Source organism: Folsomia candida, unplaced genomic scaffold (assembly GCF_002217175.1).
Source record: "Folsomia candida strain VU population unplaced genomic scaffold, ASM221717v1 Fcan01_Sc009, whole genome shotgun sequence".
Taxonomy (NCBI): Eukaryota; Metazoa; Arthropoda; class Collembola; order Entomobryomorpha; family Isotomidae; genus Folsomia; species Folsomia candida.
The window spans coordinates 5341487-5360280 of NW_019091201.1; the positions used below are offsets into that span (position 1 = coordinate 5341487).

The window sequence follows — 18794 nt, forward strand, 5'->3', positions numbered from 1 at the left end:
AATTTATTTTATAATTTCATATCTTCAAACTTCTTTAGTTATAAAATAAAATGAATTTTTGCCCACATTATTTAATCAAAATTCAAAACCTGATCATACTGAATTATTGAATTGTAAATAAATAAAATATATTTTGGCGTCTACATCTTACAAATTTTACCCTTTTTTTAATGGAATTTTCATACGATAGAAATTTTTTATGTATTCACTTTAATGTTTTCCAAAATGCAAAATTTGAATTTTACATGTTAGCTTATCAACTAAAAAATTATATTTTATTTAATTAAGAAAAAGCTACAATATTTATGAAATATTTAGCAAAGGTGTAAAAGTATGAATTTTGGGGTGTTTTTGTGCCAATTTATTATTAGCACATTTCTTACACCTCGCATTTCTTGTTTTGAATTGCAAGAAATTGCAAAAAACGAAAGACTGGTAATCAATTTCAGTGCTTATTTATGACATAGACGCTGAAAAGTTCGGTGATACTGATGATGACCAGGATGCCAAAAAGAGGAGCATATTTGCTACAGGGAAAAGCGTGGGTTACAATTGTTAAAAAAATACAATTCTCTAAAATACAATTTTGATTTCATTCTAAACTCCAAAATTCTGACAGCTAATGAACAGCGTGGTTGGGATGGGAGTGGGTGAGTCGACAACCATTTAAATATACCTGACATTGAAACCACAATTAAAAGTAATTGACAATTTCTTATCAGGAACTTTCTTCAGTGGGATGAACGCTGCGGGACAAACGGTCAGCAATATGGCGGGTGACGGCGTTGTCGGACATTTGGGAAATTTGGTTACAAAAGTTGCGGAAAATTATGCAGGAAAAATTAAATTCATTCTCTTCACGCCAAAAAAGTGAGGAATTAATTATTTAATAACGAATCATTTCTACATACTTCCTCTTAGAAATCCGGTATTAAAATAACACCAAGCGGTATTCATGTATGACTATACCAACCAAAGTGGTATTGATAAGTGATACCGGAAGTAGTAATAGCTCGGTATTAAAGTTTCACCATATCCGTAGCAATTTTTACGGACTGGTATAATTTTAATACCAAGCGGTAGCAACTTTAACACCGAGAAATCAATACCTTTCTAACCATACCAGATTTCTAGCAGTGTATGTAAAAAAAATGACTAATTTCTTATCGTTTTTTAGCCCAGTAGTCGGTTTCGAACTGAATAAAACGACCGCTCCGAACTCCCCGTTCGACAAGAGTCAGGACGTCATCGCAGTAATTCACGGCTTCACCCCCGCCGGATACTTCGTCGATGAGTATGACAACATTATTTCTTCGTTTAGAGTCAAGGATGGTAAATTTGTACGAGATCATTATTTTGGAAAAAAAGAACGGAAAAATGGGGTAAATTAAATTTGGCCTAAATTTTTCTATTCATATAGGACTTATGGCTGCGAAGCTGCAACACAACATAATTCTCGTAGATTGGACAGGTAAAAGGGTATTTTTTGTATTAAAATCTGCTGTGATTTGTTTGTGTACCATTTAAAATTCAGAGGTGGGCAGAATACTTTTCTTTTGTGGGTGGAACAGCCTCGGAAATCCAAGCCGGCTTGGGTGCCACGCTTTGGCGGACATACATACATGCATAAATAACTTGCAGAAAAGTGTTTTTTGGCAATTTTGGTAAAGTCGACTTGACAAGGATTTGGCAAGGTCGATTTTCACAAAATCTATTATTGAAATCAAAATAATTCAAAGGGAATTATTTAATTCCATACAAAAAAAGATAATTCTTTTCGGCTTTTAAAGAACCTCGCTAGTCGTGTTGATAAAAAAGTCCAAAATGTCTGCACGATTTTTTCCAGGAGAAAATTTAACAAATATGTTTTCAAAAATTGCAACAGTTTGTCACCGAAAAATAAAATTTTGGTGAATTTTAATTGCTTAAAATCTGACAGATGCGAATAACATTTGCCTCGTGCTGACAAAAGTTGAAAACTCTGAACGATTTTTGCCCGGAAAGTTTGCAAGAATTGCAAGACAAAACGCCGAAAAAGAATTTCTTGTGAATTGTAATTGCTTTTGATGTGATAGATTAAAAACTTTACGATAGGTGTCAAAAAACGAATGTATTGAAATAAATTGAATGATAAAAAACCTCTTGAGATATTTGACGTCTTAAAAAAAACAAAGGTGACCAAAATACTTTGCGGAAATGGAGTATTTTGAGTTCCATTCTAATTTCCAGTACATCCACAAAAATACGAAAATCTACGTCGAGAATACAACTGCCATAAGAAAATACACCTGGTTTTGTGGAGAAATTAACTTTCAATCGCTGTTAAAGCACGTTGTTTCTTGATTTTTTTAAATTTAATATTTTGACTAATAAAAACTTAATTTCTTAAAAAACAAGCATTTTCGCATGACTTTTGCATTCTTGATGTAGATTTTGGTCTTTTTGTGGGTGTCACAGGCTGTGACTCACAGCCCCAGAAAGAACGGAGCTCAAAAATGCTCGAAAATATTTTATTTTAGCAAAGTATTTTGCCCACCACTATTTTTTAAAGTTGTAAAAAACCTGTTTTTTACCAATCAATGTACGTCAATACATTCTGTTGAACACTCAACAAATCTATCACACCTCAAAAGATTTAAAATTCACCAGAAATTCTTTTTCGGTGTCAAACTCGCATTTTTTTTGTACACACGTTACTTTCTCTATACAAAAATCGTTTACAAATTTTCGTAGAAATCCTGCAACTCCGAAAATTTGGAAGAATGGAGCTCACAATACTGCATTTTATCAAAGTATTTTGACCACTCTGTTCTTTGAACTCAAATAATATATCTTCGACCAAACAAGTATAATGCATCTGTCATATATTAAGCTATTAAAATTCACCAGAATTTCTATTTCGGTGTCAACCCCGTACAATTTTTGAAAAATTTTAAAATTTTCAAAATTTAAAATAAAGCAGGGACAATTTTTTTAATTGTATCTACGTTGTTTTCTCCAGGCAAAAAATCCTTCAGAAATTTTCGACTTTATCAGCACGAATAGCGAGGTTTAAAAGCCGAAAAGAATTATTACTTTTGTATGGATTTGAGTACTTCGGATTAGATTATGTTTAATTGCAATTGAATTGAACAATATGCAAATCGAGCTGCAAGAAAAGACCACTTTTCTGTAAGTTACGTAAGTATACCCATCTAAACTTTTATGCAGCAGAGTAAAGCGGGTGGATTTCCACCCACAAAATACGTATCCCCTCCTCCCCACTCTTCCAAAATTTCGAAGTAAAAGTTTCCTCGTATATGTAATTAATAGGGCTTTCCAGTGATGGGGCATACGTCTTTTCGTCCACGTCCACCGCCACCACGGCCGATCGACTATCCACTCTTTTAGTCTGGCTGATCAAGAACGGATATGTCAAGGTGAATATGTAACAAAATTTCAAAAACACGAAACAATCTGGGTATCCATTATGAGATCAAATCGTCAGTAAAATTAGCAAAAAAAACACGGTTCGCAAGTTCGCAAAAAGTTTTGGCTTGAAAATGAATTAACAAATTTACGCATTATCAAAACCAAGTATTTAGTTCGCAATTTTCTTATTTTTCTTGCAATGCAAATACAGTAGGGTCAGGCGCTTAAAATATAACGATTTTGGCCTTGAATAACCCCGGCACGGTTTGCCGTAGCGGGTCAAAATTTTGAACAGAGGAGCATATTATCCTCAGGTAGTTGTGTGCAAAATTTCAACTCTCTACTTTCAAAAATGCCTCCCCCACAGCCCCCAGAAGGTGAGGCAGTCATTTCAACTCTTTTCAAACTCCGTCTAAAAAATCCTGTCTCCACAGAAAAGATTTTCTTTTTAAGTATCCGAACTCAAAAATGCCCATTTGACTTACATCAGGGGACTGTACAGGTATTTCACTATTCGAAATGATTTTTATCCCCAATCTAGCTTCAAGGTCCTTTGCATAACCTTGGGTTAACTTTGTCGTCTGGGAAGACGCTGCGTCACGATGAATAATTACCTTATTTATTTTTTTACCGTGCTATTTAGGAAAATGTTACTCTAAAAGTGGTTTCGATACACGGTTAGCATAATGCTTTGCAGATTTCTTCACTTTTTGGGGGACTTTGATAAGTGGGAGGACACCACGACCCGACATTGCACCGACAACCATAAACGTGTTGCAAAAGTTCTCCTCACACTCAAGCACCAACTTGCGTGAATTTTTTCCGTCATTAGTCGTGCAGTAAGCTCTTCGAACCTAATTAGTAACTTGTAGAGAAATTAGTGCTTTGTCATATGTCACCAATAACTAACTCTGATTCCTTGACAGAAAATTCAAATAATTCTTTTTGTAAACACGGGCGCGATTTTTTTCCTGTTTTTCGGTCAGCTGATGCACACGAGTTTTCTGACGAAGTCGTTTTTCAAAAATCTTAATTTCTCTTTTCACTCAATGCTTAGACACCCCAACCTACCGGGAAATTTCCTTTTGGGTCGATGGATTGCCTGTTGAGGTCAATAGGTCAATTTTCTTAAGCACGGTCGGAATTAACACTTTTTTTTGCCTTCTTGGATGGGGTGGTGGTTGTCCTTAGCTCAAAATTTCTCGCTTTTTACTTATATTTTTCAATACCCTATTGATTCTAGATTTCGAAAATGTTTTTCGTTCACTTTTAAGATGTTCTGTTATTAGGCTAGACGAGTACTTAAGTTTGCAACTAGTTTTTATGACTGCCTCACCTTCTGGGGGCTGTGGGGGAGGCATTTTTGAAAGTAGAGAGTCAAAATTTTGCACAACTCTTGACTAGGACAATATGCTCGTCTGTTCAAAATTTTGACCCGCTACGACAATCCGTTCCGGGGTTATTCAACGACAAATTCGTTATATCTTACGCGCCTGACCCTGTATGCCAACTCGTAATGCATCCCCATTGACCAGTTGGTTCTCATCACGTTTTTAACTGGTCCTATTTGTGCTGGATTCGTCCAGGACCAAGGGCACCAGTAAAAGACGTGTTTAGTTTGTACGTATGACACGAGTTTCGCCCGGTACCAGGGGCTCGATCTTAGGACGTACGGAGGTGGTCACAACCATACCACCTCGAGATGGGGTTGTATGGTTATTTTCATGTTTGAATTTAGACGAGTTAAAGACGGCCGAGGGACGAAGTCCGATGAAACTAGTGCGCCACATTTAAATATTTGGCAGCATGGATGCTTTTGCTTCTAGTTTTACTTCCAGGCTGCAGCTAGCGGTCGGACAGAGGACATTTACAGAAATTCGATGAAAAAAATTACCAGTCGTGCTACTAAAAATTTTGAAAATTCGCGAGTATTACTAAACTCTTCAGTCAGTAAACCAGACGCCAAATCTTCGAGACTGAAATAGTTAAACGATACGGTATGTAGTATTTTTTACATTGGTTATAATATAAAGTTCGTGGGTGTATCGTTAAAACTTTATTTATATTCTGTTTAGGAAAATACGAAGATGCTCGCCTAAATCTTCCACTTCTTGCGCAAGGAGGAGGGATTAGTAGTGGCGCAGAACTGGGGACTACGTAAGACCGTCAACAGAAAACTTTTTAACTCTGACTCAAGTGGCGATGACGAGAACGATAGTCCGTTAAAGAAGGGCTACATGTAAAACCTAAACAATCTAACTCATTCGTAAACATAATTTACCGTTTCATTCTAACTTGTTTGAATTAATTAATATAATTAAAATAACTAAATTTTCAAAGGACGAGCCCCGATAAGTTCTTTGTCCCAGGTACGAAGCCAGAATATTGATCAAGGGTCATTTAATGGAACAATTGCACTTACTCCAAAAACCGATGGTATGTAGTTTACTTCCTTCTACAGTAACAATTGAAATTTTAGGGGCGTATCTATTTTTTTGGTGCAGATATAATTCGTAAACTGGATTATCTTCAAGCGACCATTAACGAGCTTCGAGAAACTTTACATCTGACTTTGCGTAATCAAAATAGGACGATTATCGAAGACCTTGATGACGACGAAAAGGTTATTCCATTAAACAACTTGACGGAGTATGACGAATTGGAACGAAAAAGAGCTGACCCTAAAATTCGACAAGCCCTGGTTAACATCAAGCTTTTAAGTTCACCCAAATTTTTTTATTTCTGTTTATCATATTTATGTATTGTAATTTCTAGATAGCGAGATTGTCAGGCTCATGCAGTAAAGGCACAGATGCTATTTACCGCGTGCTTACACTTTTGATGACGGACGATTTTGCAGCAACACAAAGTTTGGCGGGTCGATGCGGAAAAAAATCTTTTAAAGATCGTGAAAAGATCAAAAGCTGTGTTTATTGTAAGGCTGATAATTTAAACTTTTCGTCCTTGATTCATTCTGGTGCATATTTTAACCATTTTCAATTTTAGCTGCCGTCCGGACAAATCCACTAATGTCATCAGCTACGCATAAACACATCGACGAAAGCATCCAGAACTGGCTGAACAAAGCTCCTGCCAGGATCAAAGCAAGAAAGAAAAAGGTATGTACATAACCTTCATATATTTAGTAGATTAAGAATATTTAAGAATATTATTTAATGTGAGACATTTTTATACTTAGATACAGCTTGGATGGAATTGCAGAGCACGTTTCGTCATAAATTAATTGCTAGTTATATTTTAATGTGTATTAAAGCTACGAATATAAATATAAATAAATTGAGTAAAAAATAGTTCTTGGTGGTTACATACTCGTACTATTTTCGTATATTTGCACCGCATAAGAGCGTGCTTAGAACGAATTCAGCCCCGTTCCAGGAACGTACTCAATTGGTTCCGTTTTGGTATTAACGGACCAGATAAGGACGAGCCTAGCACGTTTACCGGCGCCCGTTCACCCCGTACAAGCCCGTCTATAACTTGTTCTAAACACGAACTTCGACTCGTCCTTTCGTCCATTACGGACGAATAAAATACGTGTTCAGTAATCACTTTGGTCAATGGGGATACCCCCCAAAACACGAAACAATGGGGATACTCATTACGAGTTAATATCGTTAGCAAAAAAAAACACGGTTGGCAAGTTCGCAAAAATCATTTGCGAATTTAAGCATTATCAAAACTAAGTATTTACCAATTTAGTTTGCAAGTCTTTTCCCAAAATTATGAAATTATGCTAAGTCGTAATGATTACTCATGTTTTTTAAATCCAGGGTGGCAAGAACATTCGCGTCATTGGACACTCGCTAGGCGGTCATACGGCAGGAATTACGGGGAAAAAGTTTTTCGAAAAGTATAAACTAGAAAAAATTTCAAGAATTGATGGTAATTTCATAAATAATTAGTTAATTGAGCTGAATTATTTAAAACATATTTTCTACTGGACAGCTATTGACCCAGCCGGACCAAATTTTGACCACTCCCCCTCAGAATTCCAACTCACAGAATTTAACGGAGATTTCGTCCAAGTCATGCACTGCAACACGGGTTTATTGGGGTCAAAAATGAACAGAGGTACTTATAAATTAGGAGCAAATTCATTATTGCATGCAATCTTCTCCAAGTTAAGATTTTACCCCTAATTTTCAGGACATGCCGATTTCTATCCCAATGGTAATTTAATCGTCACTTAAATTAATGTAGGACTCGATGATGCATCACCAAATTCGTAAAAATCGGCATATTTCTCGGTTCTGGGAATTTATTTTGAAATTCTGAACGACAAATTTGTAGAGCGGTCGATGTCAAGTTTTTAAAAATATAGACTCCAGATTTTGACACTTTTTGAAGGAGATCTCAAGTTTAAGAAGCCTTCAGAAAAATTGGAACTAATCGAACCTGGCTTAAATAACTCAACGTCATTCCGTTAATCACTCACTGATTACAAATTTGTAGTCCAGAATTTTTTTAAATTCCCAGTGCCGAGAAGTGATTCAAAATTAGCTGGTTTTGGCGATACGACATTCAATTCTACGTTAAATTGCTAAAAAATAGTATCATTTTTTTCATAAAATGTTATCCATTAGGAGGCGACAATCTCCCCGGATGTGAACCACCTAACGGTACCCGACGCCGACGGTCGCTCACCAGCAATGCCGAGAAACATATTTGCAATCATCTCCGCTGTATTGATCTGTAACTAGTAAATAAATATGTAAAACTAGTCATAAATTTGGTGTCATTAACTTGTCCCCAATTTTTTCTTCAAAGGTACATCGAAATGTTACAAGAGGAACAAGTCGGATGTAAATGTGCCAGTTGGAAGAAATTCTTGGATAATCAGTGCGACTGCGCGACATCAACGGATAAGCCGAGGATGGGATATTTCTGTCCAGAGTAAGTTATCGGATTCATTTACAATGGAAGTCTCCCAGCGTATGTTCTCCGATTTTGACCAAATTAGTCTCAATCAATCACAAATTCAATTATTAATAGTATGAAATTTGCGAAAGACACGACCTCCCAATGGACACGTGGGGCAGAGATATTTGCATAAGTGGAGAAAACGCCTAGTAAATTTAGAAAGTGTACAATTTGTCAACTTTACGACGCGTATTCTCCTCTTCCGATGCAAACATCTCGGCCAAACGTGTCCATTGGGAAGTCGCGTCTTTCGCAAATTTCATCCTAATTAAATGTGCCTTTAAGTATGTACCTGGTCTGCCATGCCCTTTGTGTACTTATGCACTTGCACGGTTGACGGTGTTAAATAGAGAAGACCGAGTAATCAGATAATTGAAACAGAGTATTAAAAAGAATGAAGAATGGACGTCTTCCAGAGGATGGTCTCGGATTTTGACGAAAAATTAGTGACAGTCGAGGACAAATTTAATTAGGATGAAATTCGCGAAATACACGATCTCCCAATGGGCACGTTTGGCAGAGATGTTTACATCCCAAGAGGAGAAAACGTGCAGTAAATTTGGAAAGTGTAAAATTTTTCGACTTTAAGGGCGGATTTTCTCCGTTTCGGATGCAAATATCTGAACGTGTAAAACTGTAATATTTCAAAGTCAGAAAAAAGTTGCGTAGAATAAATATGATAAATTTAACATAACCAGATATGTTTTTTGGTTCGGAAAATTTTGCACAGTAAATTTAGAAAGTGTAAAATTTGTCAACCTTATGTTGCGTTTTCTCTTTCTATATTTGCATCCGAAGAGGAGAAAACGTGCCCTAAAGTCGACAAATTTTACACTCTCCAAATTTTCCAAAATTTTCCAAAAAGTGTATCTGTTCATGTTAAACTTGACATATTTATTCTACAAATTTTTTTCTGACTTTGAAACATTACAATTTTACACGTTCCAAATTTACTGCGCGTTTTCTCCTCTACGGATGCAAATATCTCTGCCAAACGTGCCCATTGGGAGATCCTGTCTTTCTAAACTTTCACCCTAATTAAATTTTTGATCGATTGACACTAGTTTTTCCTCAAAATCGGAGAGCATACGCTGGAAGACCTCAATTGCCGACAAGTGCACTTAAATACGTAGGTAATATGTATATTTTACGTTGATCGTAATTATAAATTTTTTTTGACCTGCTTCAACGTCAATATTACTAATTGTGTGCATCTCATTATATTAAAGTCTTTCAAGATGCTTTGTAAAGAAAAATATCTGAAGTTTTAAGAAATTTTAGGTCTGCTATTTGTATCCAAAGGTGAGAAAATGCGCCATGAATGAAGTCGACAAATTGTACACTTTCCAAATTTACTGTGCGTTTTCTCCTCTTCGGATGTAAATATCTCGGCCAAACGTGCCCATTCGAAGATCGTGTCAAATTTCATACTATTAATAATTAAATTTGTGATTGATTGAGACTAATTTGCTCAAAATCGGAGAGCACATGCTGGGAGACCTCCATTGTTACTTACAATGCGATGGTGTGAAGTGTAACCCTCCGATTTGGTTGAAATTTCGAAATGATGTGGTCCATGTCAATACAACCAAGGTTTCTTGAGGCAGTTTGTGCGATGGTCAAAATTTGGCAAAATATTGGAGGTGAAAGTTCAAAAATTGGCAATTTTTAGTACGGGAAGAGATTGGAAGTTGAGCTTGCTTCCTCCACCTGGTAAAAATCGCCCGTTTTTCAACTTTGACCTCAATTATTTTACCAAACTGTGACCATCGCAAAAACTACCTGAAGAAACGTTGGTTGTATTGACATGGACCTCGTAATTTCGAAATTTCAGCCAAATCGGAGGGTTACACTTCACACCATCGCATTGTTAGTGATAACCTTTTATCAAATTCCCTTCTAATTCCCAGGACTGCGAAAGGAACTTACTACCTGAATGTCACGATGAATTCCAAATTTGACTATGGGAACACAACAGCACCGAAAGAAAGGGAGGACGCTACTTCCAAATTAATCGGAGGAATGCAGGAAACGTCCAGCCAACTTTTAACCTCGATCAGTGAAATGACCAAAGGAGTAGAACCTCCAACCAATGATCCAGCCCATGAACCAATTACGGCCACGACACCAAAACCAGAAAATGTTACAACTACGTAAAAAAAATTATCAAATTCTAGAAACATTTATTGACCGTGAAGAAATAAATTATTAATGAAATGTCAGAATTTTATTAGTACAGATAATATTTTCTACTAAATAAAAGAAACCCAAAAAAGGACAGCTTAGATGAGACTCAGTGCGATAAAAAGTATTTAATAAATTTCTTCTCCAGTGAAGGACATAGAATTTTAATATTTCCAGCATCAGCGCCCCCATTTCATTTAAGAATTTACTCAAATGTCTGTACATAAGCAACATGTATGCATATATGTACATATTATTAAAAGTCGACCATGTTAGGCTACACCTGTATATCATGTATCAACTTTCAGTATATTTGTAAGCATTCATAATTTTTTAGTGACAAGAAAAATTCACAAATGATTTTAATATTTCAAATTTGATACTTATTGTATACTTGTATGTACATGGCACAGAACTATACTATTATATCATGGTACATAGTACTGAATGAAATGGGGCGCTGATGCTGGAAATATTAAAATTCTGTGCCCTTCACTGAAGAAGAAATTTATTAAATACTTTTTATCGCACTTAGTCTCATCTAAGCTGTCCTTTTTTGGGTTTCTTTTATTTATTAGTTTTTATTTGTATTGAACAGTAATTTATGTGACCACCAACCATATTACTAATGACCTACTTTTTAAGAGACCCAAGCATCACCTAAAGGGTTCTGAATTGAGAAGTCGCTGGGTCGACCTTAGCAACTCAACTTTGGGCGGTGGTGGGAGTGGTTACATTTCACCACCATCAAAACTTTCTCGCTTTTAAACCGATTTTGTCTATTTTAATTTTGTATTTTTATAAAAAATATGTATCAACTTTTTATCCGTGTACTTTTTTCATACATGCCTTAAATTTTTTCAAATCTCCAAAAAACACACTATTGGTTGGGTTTCTATTGAATATCTCATAAACCGTTGGATGCTTTAGGCGGCCAAATCAGGGCTCTACTCGAGGTAGCCGCAATTAACTCTGGGCAAAATTTCATTAAAATCGGTTGGAAATTAACGGAGATCTGAAAAAATTAAGCTTTTCAAACCTGTAGTGAATGCTTACTTAGATGATTTTTTTCCATATAGTAACTATGGCCTCATCTAAGAAAAAATACCAACATTTATCAGTCTTTGTCGAGTCCAGAGTCATCGTCAAGGCTAAAATATGAAAATCGATCTGCCTAAAATTGGCCCAGAAATCTGTGCACGTTTTTGGTAAATTCTGCTTAAAAATACATGGGAAAATTTAACGTAGGACCTGATGAATCATCACCTAAATTTAAACCTAAATTTAAACCTAAATTTGTTAAAATTTTAAATTTAATTAGATTTTAACATATTTTTTTGCAATTTCTGGGCTCTGGGAATTTGTTTTAAAATTCCGGACGACAAATTTGTAGTCATTGAGTTGATAAAAAGAATTCGATGAGTTTCATTCTGAAGTTTTCTTAAATCCTTCATTCTGAAGGTTTCTTAAAGCTGAGATCTTTTTATATTTTTGTACAATTGACTCATTTGAAATTTGTCGTCCAGAATTTTAAAATAAATTTCCAGAGCCGAGAACTGATTAAACATGTGCTGATTTTTGGCGATAAGCCATCAACTTCTACGTTAATTTGCAGAAAAACTGTGCAGAATTTTGCACCACCTCAAAAAACTCGGATAATTTTCAGCAGGTCGATTTTCCTTTCCTACCGCTGGCGATGTCGAGACTAACTCATTTTTTATACTTCAACCTTCACTGTCTGCTGGACAGGAAATAATTTCGGGTAAAGGTAACCCAACCGATCAATATTGTTTAAAATAGCTAATCTAAGTTTTTCCGTGTAAATAACGTCCACCTTTGAAAATTCGGGATTTCTTATAAATCTATTTGACTTTGCGTCCTTCCTGATGAATATCGTGGGGACGGGGATGTTCATTTTCATATAGCTCCAAACATCCTTCAGTAAGGCTAAAACTTCGTGAGACTTGAGTTCGTGCACGACTTGTCCGATGTAGCATAACGGGGGCGGAATTAGCTGTCCCGTTCTCATTATTTGCAACAGACGAATGGTCCATTCCAACTGATTTGGCGAATTTTTGGCTGGAGCTTCCTGGAAAGTAGGCGTAAACATGTCAATCAATCACACACAATGGCAGTGTTACAAAATAATCTACGTTTCTGCTTACCTGACAAGATGTCCAATGTGCCATTAACGTCGCCATTAGTGCTCTTAACAAAACGGAACAATAGCACAGAGATGGGCAATGATTTGCTACGAGCTCGAGCAAATCCCACAAGTATGGATGATCTTCAAATGCACGTCGGATTTGTAAATCTCGCTCCACTTGAACCTTTAAAAAAAGATATTCATCAAATTACTGTCCAACCTTTAATGACGCCAAAATTGTTCAAATTGACACATTTTTAGTCATTCCTCGCCTCTGGGAATTTATTTTAAATTTCTGTCCGACAAATTTGTAAAGCAGGTCGTTCCCAATTTTTTCAAAATACACTCCAAATTTTGACAATTTTTGGCGGAGGAGATCTCAAGTTTAAGAAGCCTTCAGAAAAATTGGAACTCGTCGAACCTATCTTTAAAAACTCATCGCTATTCCATTAATCAACTCGTTGACTGCAAACTTGTCATTCAGAATTTTAAAATAAATTCCCAGAGGCGAGAAACGAATAAAAATGTGCTGATTTTTCCGACTTGGTCATGAGTTTTAACTATCCTTTACCTTCGAAAATTCCTCTTCCGGCCACGGCAACCCGTTAAACATAACATCCGGTGATACAATCTCCACCAGCAGCAGAGCAACCTTCTTCATCGCCTCCACCGACACGACCTGCCCGACATCCTTCACACTCAACCCGACATCAAACCCCTCCCCAACATTCCCCCCTGACGGCACCGCCATACAAACATTCATCAGCACGTATAAAAACAGCTCAAAATTCAAGTACGCGTCTTCATTCTCCGTAATCACAACTTTCGGCATGGCGCTCCAATTTTTTATCCCGTTCTTCAGCAGTTTCCCGGAATGAAAGGTGGTCGCGTGAGACCCGGCAATATTCAGGACGGAACTTCTGCTCTGATTTTCCTCCATGAGCGACACATACATGGAAAACTTGCCGCGTTGAAATTCATTATCGCTGTGTCCACTTCCGGTCGGGTCGATGCAGTCGTAATCGAACGCGGAGTAATTCAGTTTCGGATTCCCAATCACTCTTTTCATAAAGAGCTGTTTGCACTCCGGATACAAACTGTATTGCACCAAACTTCTCAGCGAATCGTTCTGAATGGCTGGATTTTCCGCCAGTTCGTACAAAAGTTTGGAAACGTTTGTCACATTTTTCACCTTCTGCGTCGGATTTGATGATGCCGGAAGGGCTAAAACTTTGAAGAGAAATTCGACCAAGTGTCGCTGCAGGGCGAGACGTGTCCCAAATTTGGAATTGTTCTTAAGTTCGGGAAGTTTGGAGAGAATTTCAATCACAATTCCGGCCTCGTCGAGACAAAAACCAAGTTTTCGAACGTCCATTAAGGGCGTCAAAATCCACAAGTTTTCTTGCAGGACGACACTCATCTTTTGTCGGATGGGAAGTTTGATTTTAGTTTCACGCTCACTTTTCACAAGTTTTAAAATGTTGTCCCATTTTCGTAGTTTGTCGGAGATCTTGGCTTTGTCTGAGTTGGAGGAGCGGATGGCTAAAATTTGTAGGGTGTCGGTGAGAAGGTTGGAATACTTCATTTCGAGCATGGCGATCAGGTCGACCATGTGCCAGCGGTGGACGTCGTCGGTAGAATGGTTGAGATAGTGGCAGATTGCCTTCACTCCGACGGCGGCGCCGTCATACATGGAGAGGATTTTGACGAATTGTTTGGCTGCGCGAGCTATCTGGGGGTCAGTGTCGGTTAAGAAGTTTATGATGATGGAGGAGTTGTCCTTCATTGCGGGGAAGGCGGGGAAGTTTGTGGCGAGGCCTTTTCTGGGAGAGTCGGAGCCGTAAAACATGCTGGAGGCTTCGGCAATAAAGTGATCTGCGGGGGAAAAAATACAATATTTGCATTTCATATTATACTAATCAAAATTTAGATTAATGATTAATTATGCCTAGTTAATGACTTGTTAACGTAGATTTCAATGACACAATCGTGAAAATCAGCACATTTTTAATTATTTTTAATTATTTCTCCGCTCTGGGAATTTATTTTAAAATTCTGGACGACAAATTTGTAGTCAGTGAGTTGATTAATGGAATGGTAGGTTTTTAAGCCATTTCGATGAGCTGCAATTTTTCTGAAGGCTTCTTAAACTTGAAATCCCATCCGCCAAAAAGTTTCAAAATCTGGAGTGTATATTTTTTTAATTGGGAACAATTTTTAAAATTGCTCTACAAATTTATCGTCTAAAATTATTAAAATAAAATCCCAGAGCGGAGAAATAATTAAAAATGTGCTGATTTTGAACACGAGTCCTAAAATGTCAAATCATGATAAATTCATACGCACCCAAGAGAGTCCGTGCATATATTCCGATCGGGGGCACCCATTCTTTGCAACCTTTCATCAGAATTTCCAGTGCTCTCGGACCCCGTGAACTTTTCATGATCAAATGCGTCACTAACGCCACGGCAGCCACCTCACGACCTCCAAAGTGAATCTGGATCCATTTAGGCACAATGGTACGAAGTTTTAGCAGCGTTTCTTCATTAAGTCGGGGAAACACGGTGTCCATCAGAACGTCGAGAAGGGGCATGGAATTCGAGCACATCGTCATCACGTAGAGAATAACCATGTTCAAACTATTGTCCGTCAATCCTTGCTGTGTAAACGAAGCAATAGAATTCATCAAAAAATGATCATCAATTTAAAAATTGTAATTGCCAATGAATTAATCAAATACTTGAATCGTTTGGTCAAACGCTTGCTGCACTTCTTTCGCATGAGTTCCAACCAAATGCTCGAGAATTGCTCGGACCGAGTTTAGTTTTACCGACGCCATGGGTGAATTTACGGAAAAGTGCTGAAATCCAAGATTCAAAACTTGCGAGACAATCGTTTGAGGGTACGTGTTCCCAACGTGTGCGACAACCCAATCGAAACGGGGACTGTGAATTGTGCTGGTATCTAAATAATAAGAAATTCAAATTAATTAACTAATGGTGTTCACTTGTAGGACTCGATGACTGGAAACCAAAATCGTCCACACATTTTTGATCATTTTTCAGCTCTGGGAATTTATTTTAAGACTCTGGACTAAAAATTTGAAGAGCAGGGAGTGGCCTATTTAAAAAAAATATATACTACAGATTTTTAATTTTTGAAAAATATACTCCAAATTTTGACATTTTTTAAGGAGGAATTCTTAAGCTTAAGAAGCCTTCAGAAACATTGGAACTCGTCGAAATTGGCTTAAAAAACTCACCACCATTCCATGAATCAACTCACTGACTGCTAATTTGTCGTTCAAAATTTTGAAATAAATTCCCAGGGCCGAGAAATGATTAACAAGGTGACGATTTTGAGAATTTTGGTGACGTATTCGTAATTATTACAATATAATTACCAATTAATGCAGAAATGAAAGTATCCGCATTCGCATGATCACGACACGTGAGACAACGGGCCGTCAAATCCATCAAACTCTGAATAGCCTTTGACCCCATCCAGAAACGAATCGTGTCATTAACATTCTGCAGTTGTGCTCCATGTGTGAAGGCAATCTGGTGGCTGTAGTCTTTCGACAATTGTCCAAGCAGATGAAGCGTCCAAGTTGACAGGATGGGGGCCCAAATTTCACCATTTGCTTTCAAAAAAGTTAGGAACGCTTCGTGAATGTCGTCAAGTAGTTTTAAATCGTCGTCGGTACAAGAAGAAACATTTCCCTGTGAGGAAGACAGACACAGTTGCACAAGTTAAATACTTAGCAATTAATTACTAGCAATTAAGGTTTCCCAACATATGCTCTCCGATTTTGAGTAAATTTGTGTTAATCGATCGCGAATTTGATTGGTATGAAATTTGCGAAAAACATGACCTCCAATGGGCACGCTTGGCGAAGATATTTGCATTTGAAAAGGAGAAAAGGCGCAGTAAATTTGGAAAGCGTAAAATTTATCAACTTTATGGTGCGTTTTCTCCTCTTCGGATGCAAATATCTCTGCCGAACGTGCCCATTGGGAGATCTTGTCTTCCGCAAATTTCACACCAATTAAATTTGTGATGGATTATCACTATTGATTGATTGATTATCACTAATACTTTGCTCAAAATCGGAGACCATACGCTACAAAAGGCGTTAGGACATGGTTTTGACGAATTCATACCTTAATTGCGGGATGGTTTTTAGTCGTAGAGATTTCTAACTTTTTTTATGTGAAAGCCCATGTCTCAAACTATAGGTAAGCATATCTGGCTTCCGATTTTGTGTACTCCGCGAAATGAGGCAAGGTCAAATTTGGAGAGGTGTCCTTTTTTAGTTTTCCAAACCAGTGTTCTTAAAAAATGGCGTTGAACAAAAGATTTGTTTATTAGGTCCTGATGCAAAATTCGTCTTTGCGACTATTATCAAGGGACTTAGCATATTTTTCACTATATAAAACCACTTTTATCTCATGCTTATCTTTTAAGTCCCTTTTGTAGTCTAGCTTCATACTTGTCCTAATGGAATACTCTCGTGAACGCAACTCCTCGACTTTTAAGGCCCCCACATTTTACGACTTTGATGCTAAAAATCCCTAACGTGGTTTTTATCCAAGGTACATATAGTATATTGCACTGTAAGTACTTTTGACACAATTTTGATAAGTGGTTAAACCCCACGGACTGAGTTTTCATCAGACCTTATAAATTTTTTGGAAAAGTTCCCGTCGTTTTCGATGTCGAACTTCAGAAATAATCTACCTAACCAAAACGCAATAATTTTATTATTTTGTCACTTGTACCTTGTAGATAAAATAGTTCTGCAGTAAGGGACACAAAAAGATTAGTAAAATTTATTTTCGAAAAAAATTGACCATTAATTTTCCAAATAAGTTCACGAGTTTTTAGGATTCCGCGACAGCTGATTAGCTAGGGTCGTTCTCCAGAACTGTTTACACAAAATCTTCACTGTTTAATTTAATATTATTTGGGACACTTAGAGCTTTGCCCTCAATCTTCATTTGACCGAGTGGGTCCGCTTTCAAGGTCAGCAGGTCAATTTTCCTGTGCACGGTCCGATTTATCAATTTTCATGAAAAAGTATCAGCGACGATGGAGGCCCAACGTTATGTAATTGATGTAGATTCTTTTATTATTACATGCAATGATTATCTAGGGTTGTAATATTAACAATCATTCACCTCTGACCTCATAGGTTATCATGCTATATGAGAAATTCAGTTTGGAATGTGTTTTTTTGGCTCCTTCCAACTCTGGGGGCACTGGAGGGGGCATTTATAAAGCTATCGGCCTAAAATTTTAAATATATCTTTTTGAGAGTATTATCTTGCAACTGACCAAAAATCAGTTCAAAATTCAACTCCCCGCCAGAGATATTCACTCGCAAATTCGTCAAAACCATGTCCTAACGCCTTTTGTAGAAGACATCTAAATAATTAAATTTTGCCCCCAACCTGCTGTTGGATAATGTATTCCTTCACAAATTGGCTGTACGTGCTGGAAATAAATTCAAATACGGAGTCCCTCGAAACGGGGAGATGTCTGATAAGCCACATTCCCAAGTGCGTCAAATCCTGCATGCTCAGCTCTTCTGGAATCGTGGACTTTTTAATTTTGCCCTTGATTCCTTTGTTATTCGACATCGCGCTGGAGGAGGCCGGTTGAAGGGATGAGTTCCTTCCGAGGAAACGTTGAAGCTGAGCTAACGTTTCTTCGGGGGAGGGATTCGATGGGAACTTATCGAGGAAGGACATTGTTGATGATTCCACCAATTAAACTAACACTTGTAAACTGCTCGTCTAAATTTTTAGTAAAATTTTAGAATTATTATTGACAAAAAAACTATAAAAATTTTATAGTTTTTTTGTCAATAAAATTCAAAAATCGTTTGAATAAAATTGAATTGTTAAATCTCTTACCCAAAAAAAATCACTCACCGCCCGAGAACAGAATCAAACCACACCCAAAAGTACGCACTTCGTTTTTTGAAGCATTTTTAATTGTAGTTTTTAATTGTATTTAAAAATATTAAAATTTGTGAATTTTTTGAACACAAATAAAAATGTTCATTGAGTTGGGCAAACTGAAACCAACCGCCGGCACGTGTTTCACT

The 18794-nt window shown here is 37.1% G+C and overlaps 3 protein-coding genes across 23 annotated transcripts; 2 read left to right on the forward strand and 1 right to left on the reverse strand.

The window, feature by feature from the left end:
* Nucleotides 1-579: 579 nt before the first annotated feature.
* LOC118436510 lies at nt 580-1743 on the forward strand. The gene is made up of 2 exons (XM_035854760.1): nt 580-870; nt 1178-1743. The coding sequence occupies exons 1-2, from the start codon at nt 740-742 to the stop codon at nt 1389-1391; spliced, it is 345 nt and encodes a 114-aa protein (XP_035710653.1). The 5' UTR covers nt 580-739; the 3' UTR covers nt 1392-1743.
* Nucleotides 1744-3763: 2020 nt separating this feature from the next.
* Nucleotides 3764-10568, forward strand: LOC118436579 (pancreatic lipase-related protein 2-like). The gene is made up of 7 exons (XM_035854973.1): nt 3764-3913; nt 7203-7314; nt 7378-7503; nt 7579-7602; nt 8016-8124; nt 8200-8325; nt 10263-10568. The coding sequence occupies exons 1-7, from the start codon at nt 3764-3766 to the stop codon at nt 10507-10509; spliced, it is 894 nt and encodes a 297-aa protein (XP_035710866.1). The 3' UTR covers nt 10510-10568.
* On the reverse strand, nt 10516-18755 carry LOC110854250 (integrator complex subunit 5). 21 transcript variants are annotated; one of them, XR_004835513.1, is made up of 10 exons: nt 18601-18753; nt 18136-18480; nt 16086-16404; nt 15423-15646; nt 15029-15341; nt 13254-14557; nt 12702-12866; nt 12266-12625; nt 11068-11551; nt 10519-10604 (listed from the first exon to the last, which is right to left on the reverse strand). XR_004835513.1 is itself a non-coding variant. In XM_035854751.1 (10 exons), the coding sequence occupies exons 2-9, from the start codon at nt 18433-18435 to the stop codon at nt 11619-11621; spliced, it is 2997 nt and encodes a 998-aa protein (XP_035710644.1). In that variant the 5' UTR covers nt 18436-18480; nt 18601-18753; the 3' UTR covers nt 10612-11315; nt 11593-11618. The 21 variants fall into 21 exon arrangements, 16 of the variants coding, with proteins under 16 accessions (XP_035710646.1, XP_035710649.1, XP_035710644.1 ...); XR_004835514.1 differs by having other exon boundaries at nt 10577-10601; nt 11155-11551; XM_035854751.1 differs by lacking the exon at nt 10519-10604 and adding an exon at nt 11593-11630 and having other exon boundaries at nt 10612-11315.
* Nucleotides 18756-18794: the final 39 nt, after the last annotated feature.

Excerpts from the sequence above, each read along its gene's own strand:
- LOC118436510 (XM_035854760.1), top strand. The coding sequence starts at position 740 with ATGAACGCTGCGGGACAAACGGTCAGCAATATGGCGGGTGACGGCGTT. Across the intron at positions 871-1,177 it reads ATTCTCTTCACGCCAAAAAA|CCCAGTAGTCGGTTTCGAAC; the intron begins GTGAGGAATTAA and ends ATCGTTTTTTAG.
- LOC118436579 (XM_035854973.1), top strand. The coding sequence starts at position 3,764 with ATGCCTCCCCCACAGCCCCCAGAAGGTGAGGCAGTCATTTCAACTCTT. Across the intron at positions 7,504-7,578 it reads GGGGTCAAAAATGAACAGAG|GACATGCCGATTTCTATCCC; the intron begins GTACTTATAAAT and ends CCTAATTTTCAG. Across the intron at positions 8,125-8,199 it reads CATCTCCGCTGTATTGATCT|GTACATCGAAATGTTACAAG; the intron begins GTAACTAGTAAA and ends TTTTCTTCAAAG.
- LOC110854250 (XM_022102670.2), bottom strand. The coding sequence starts at position 18,435 with ATGTCCTTCCTCGATAAGTTCCCATCGAATCCCTCCCCCGAAGAAACG. Across the intron at positions 12,867-13,253 it reads CGGAAGAGGAATTTTCGAAG|GTTCAAGTGGAGCGAGATTT; the intron begins GTAAAGGATAGT and ends CTTTTTTTAAAG. Across the intron at positions 11,552-12,265 it reads CTGTCCAGCAGACAGTGAAG|ATCTCCGTTAATTTCCAACC; the intron begins GTTGAAGTATAA and ends TAATTTTTTCAG.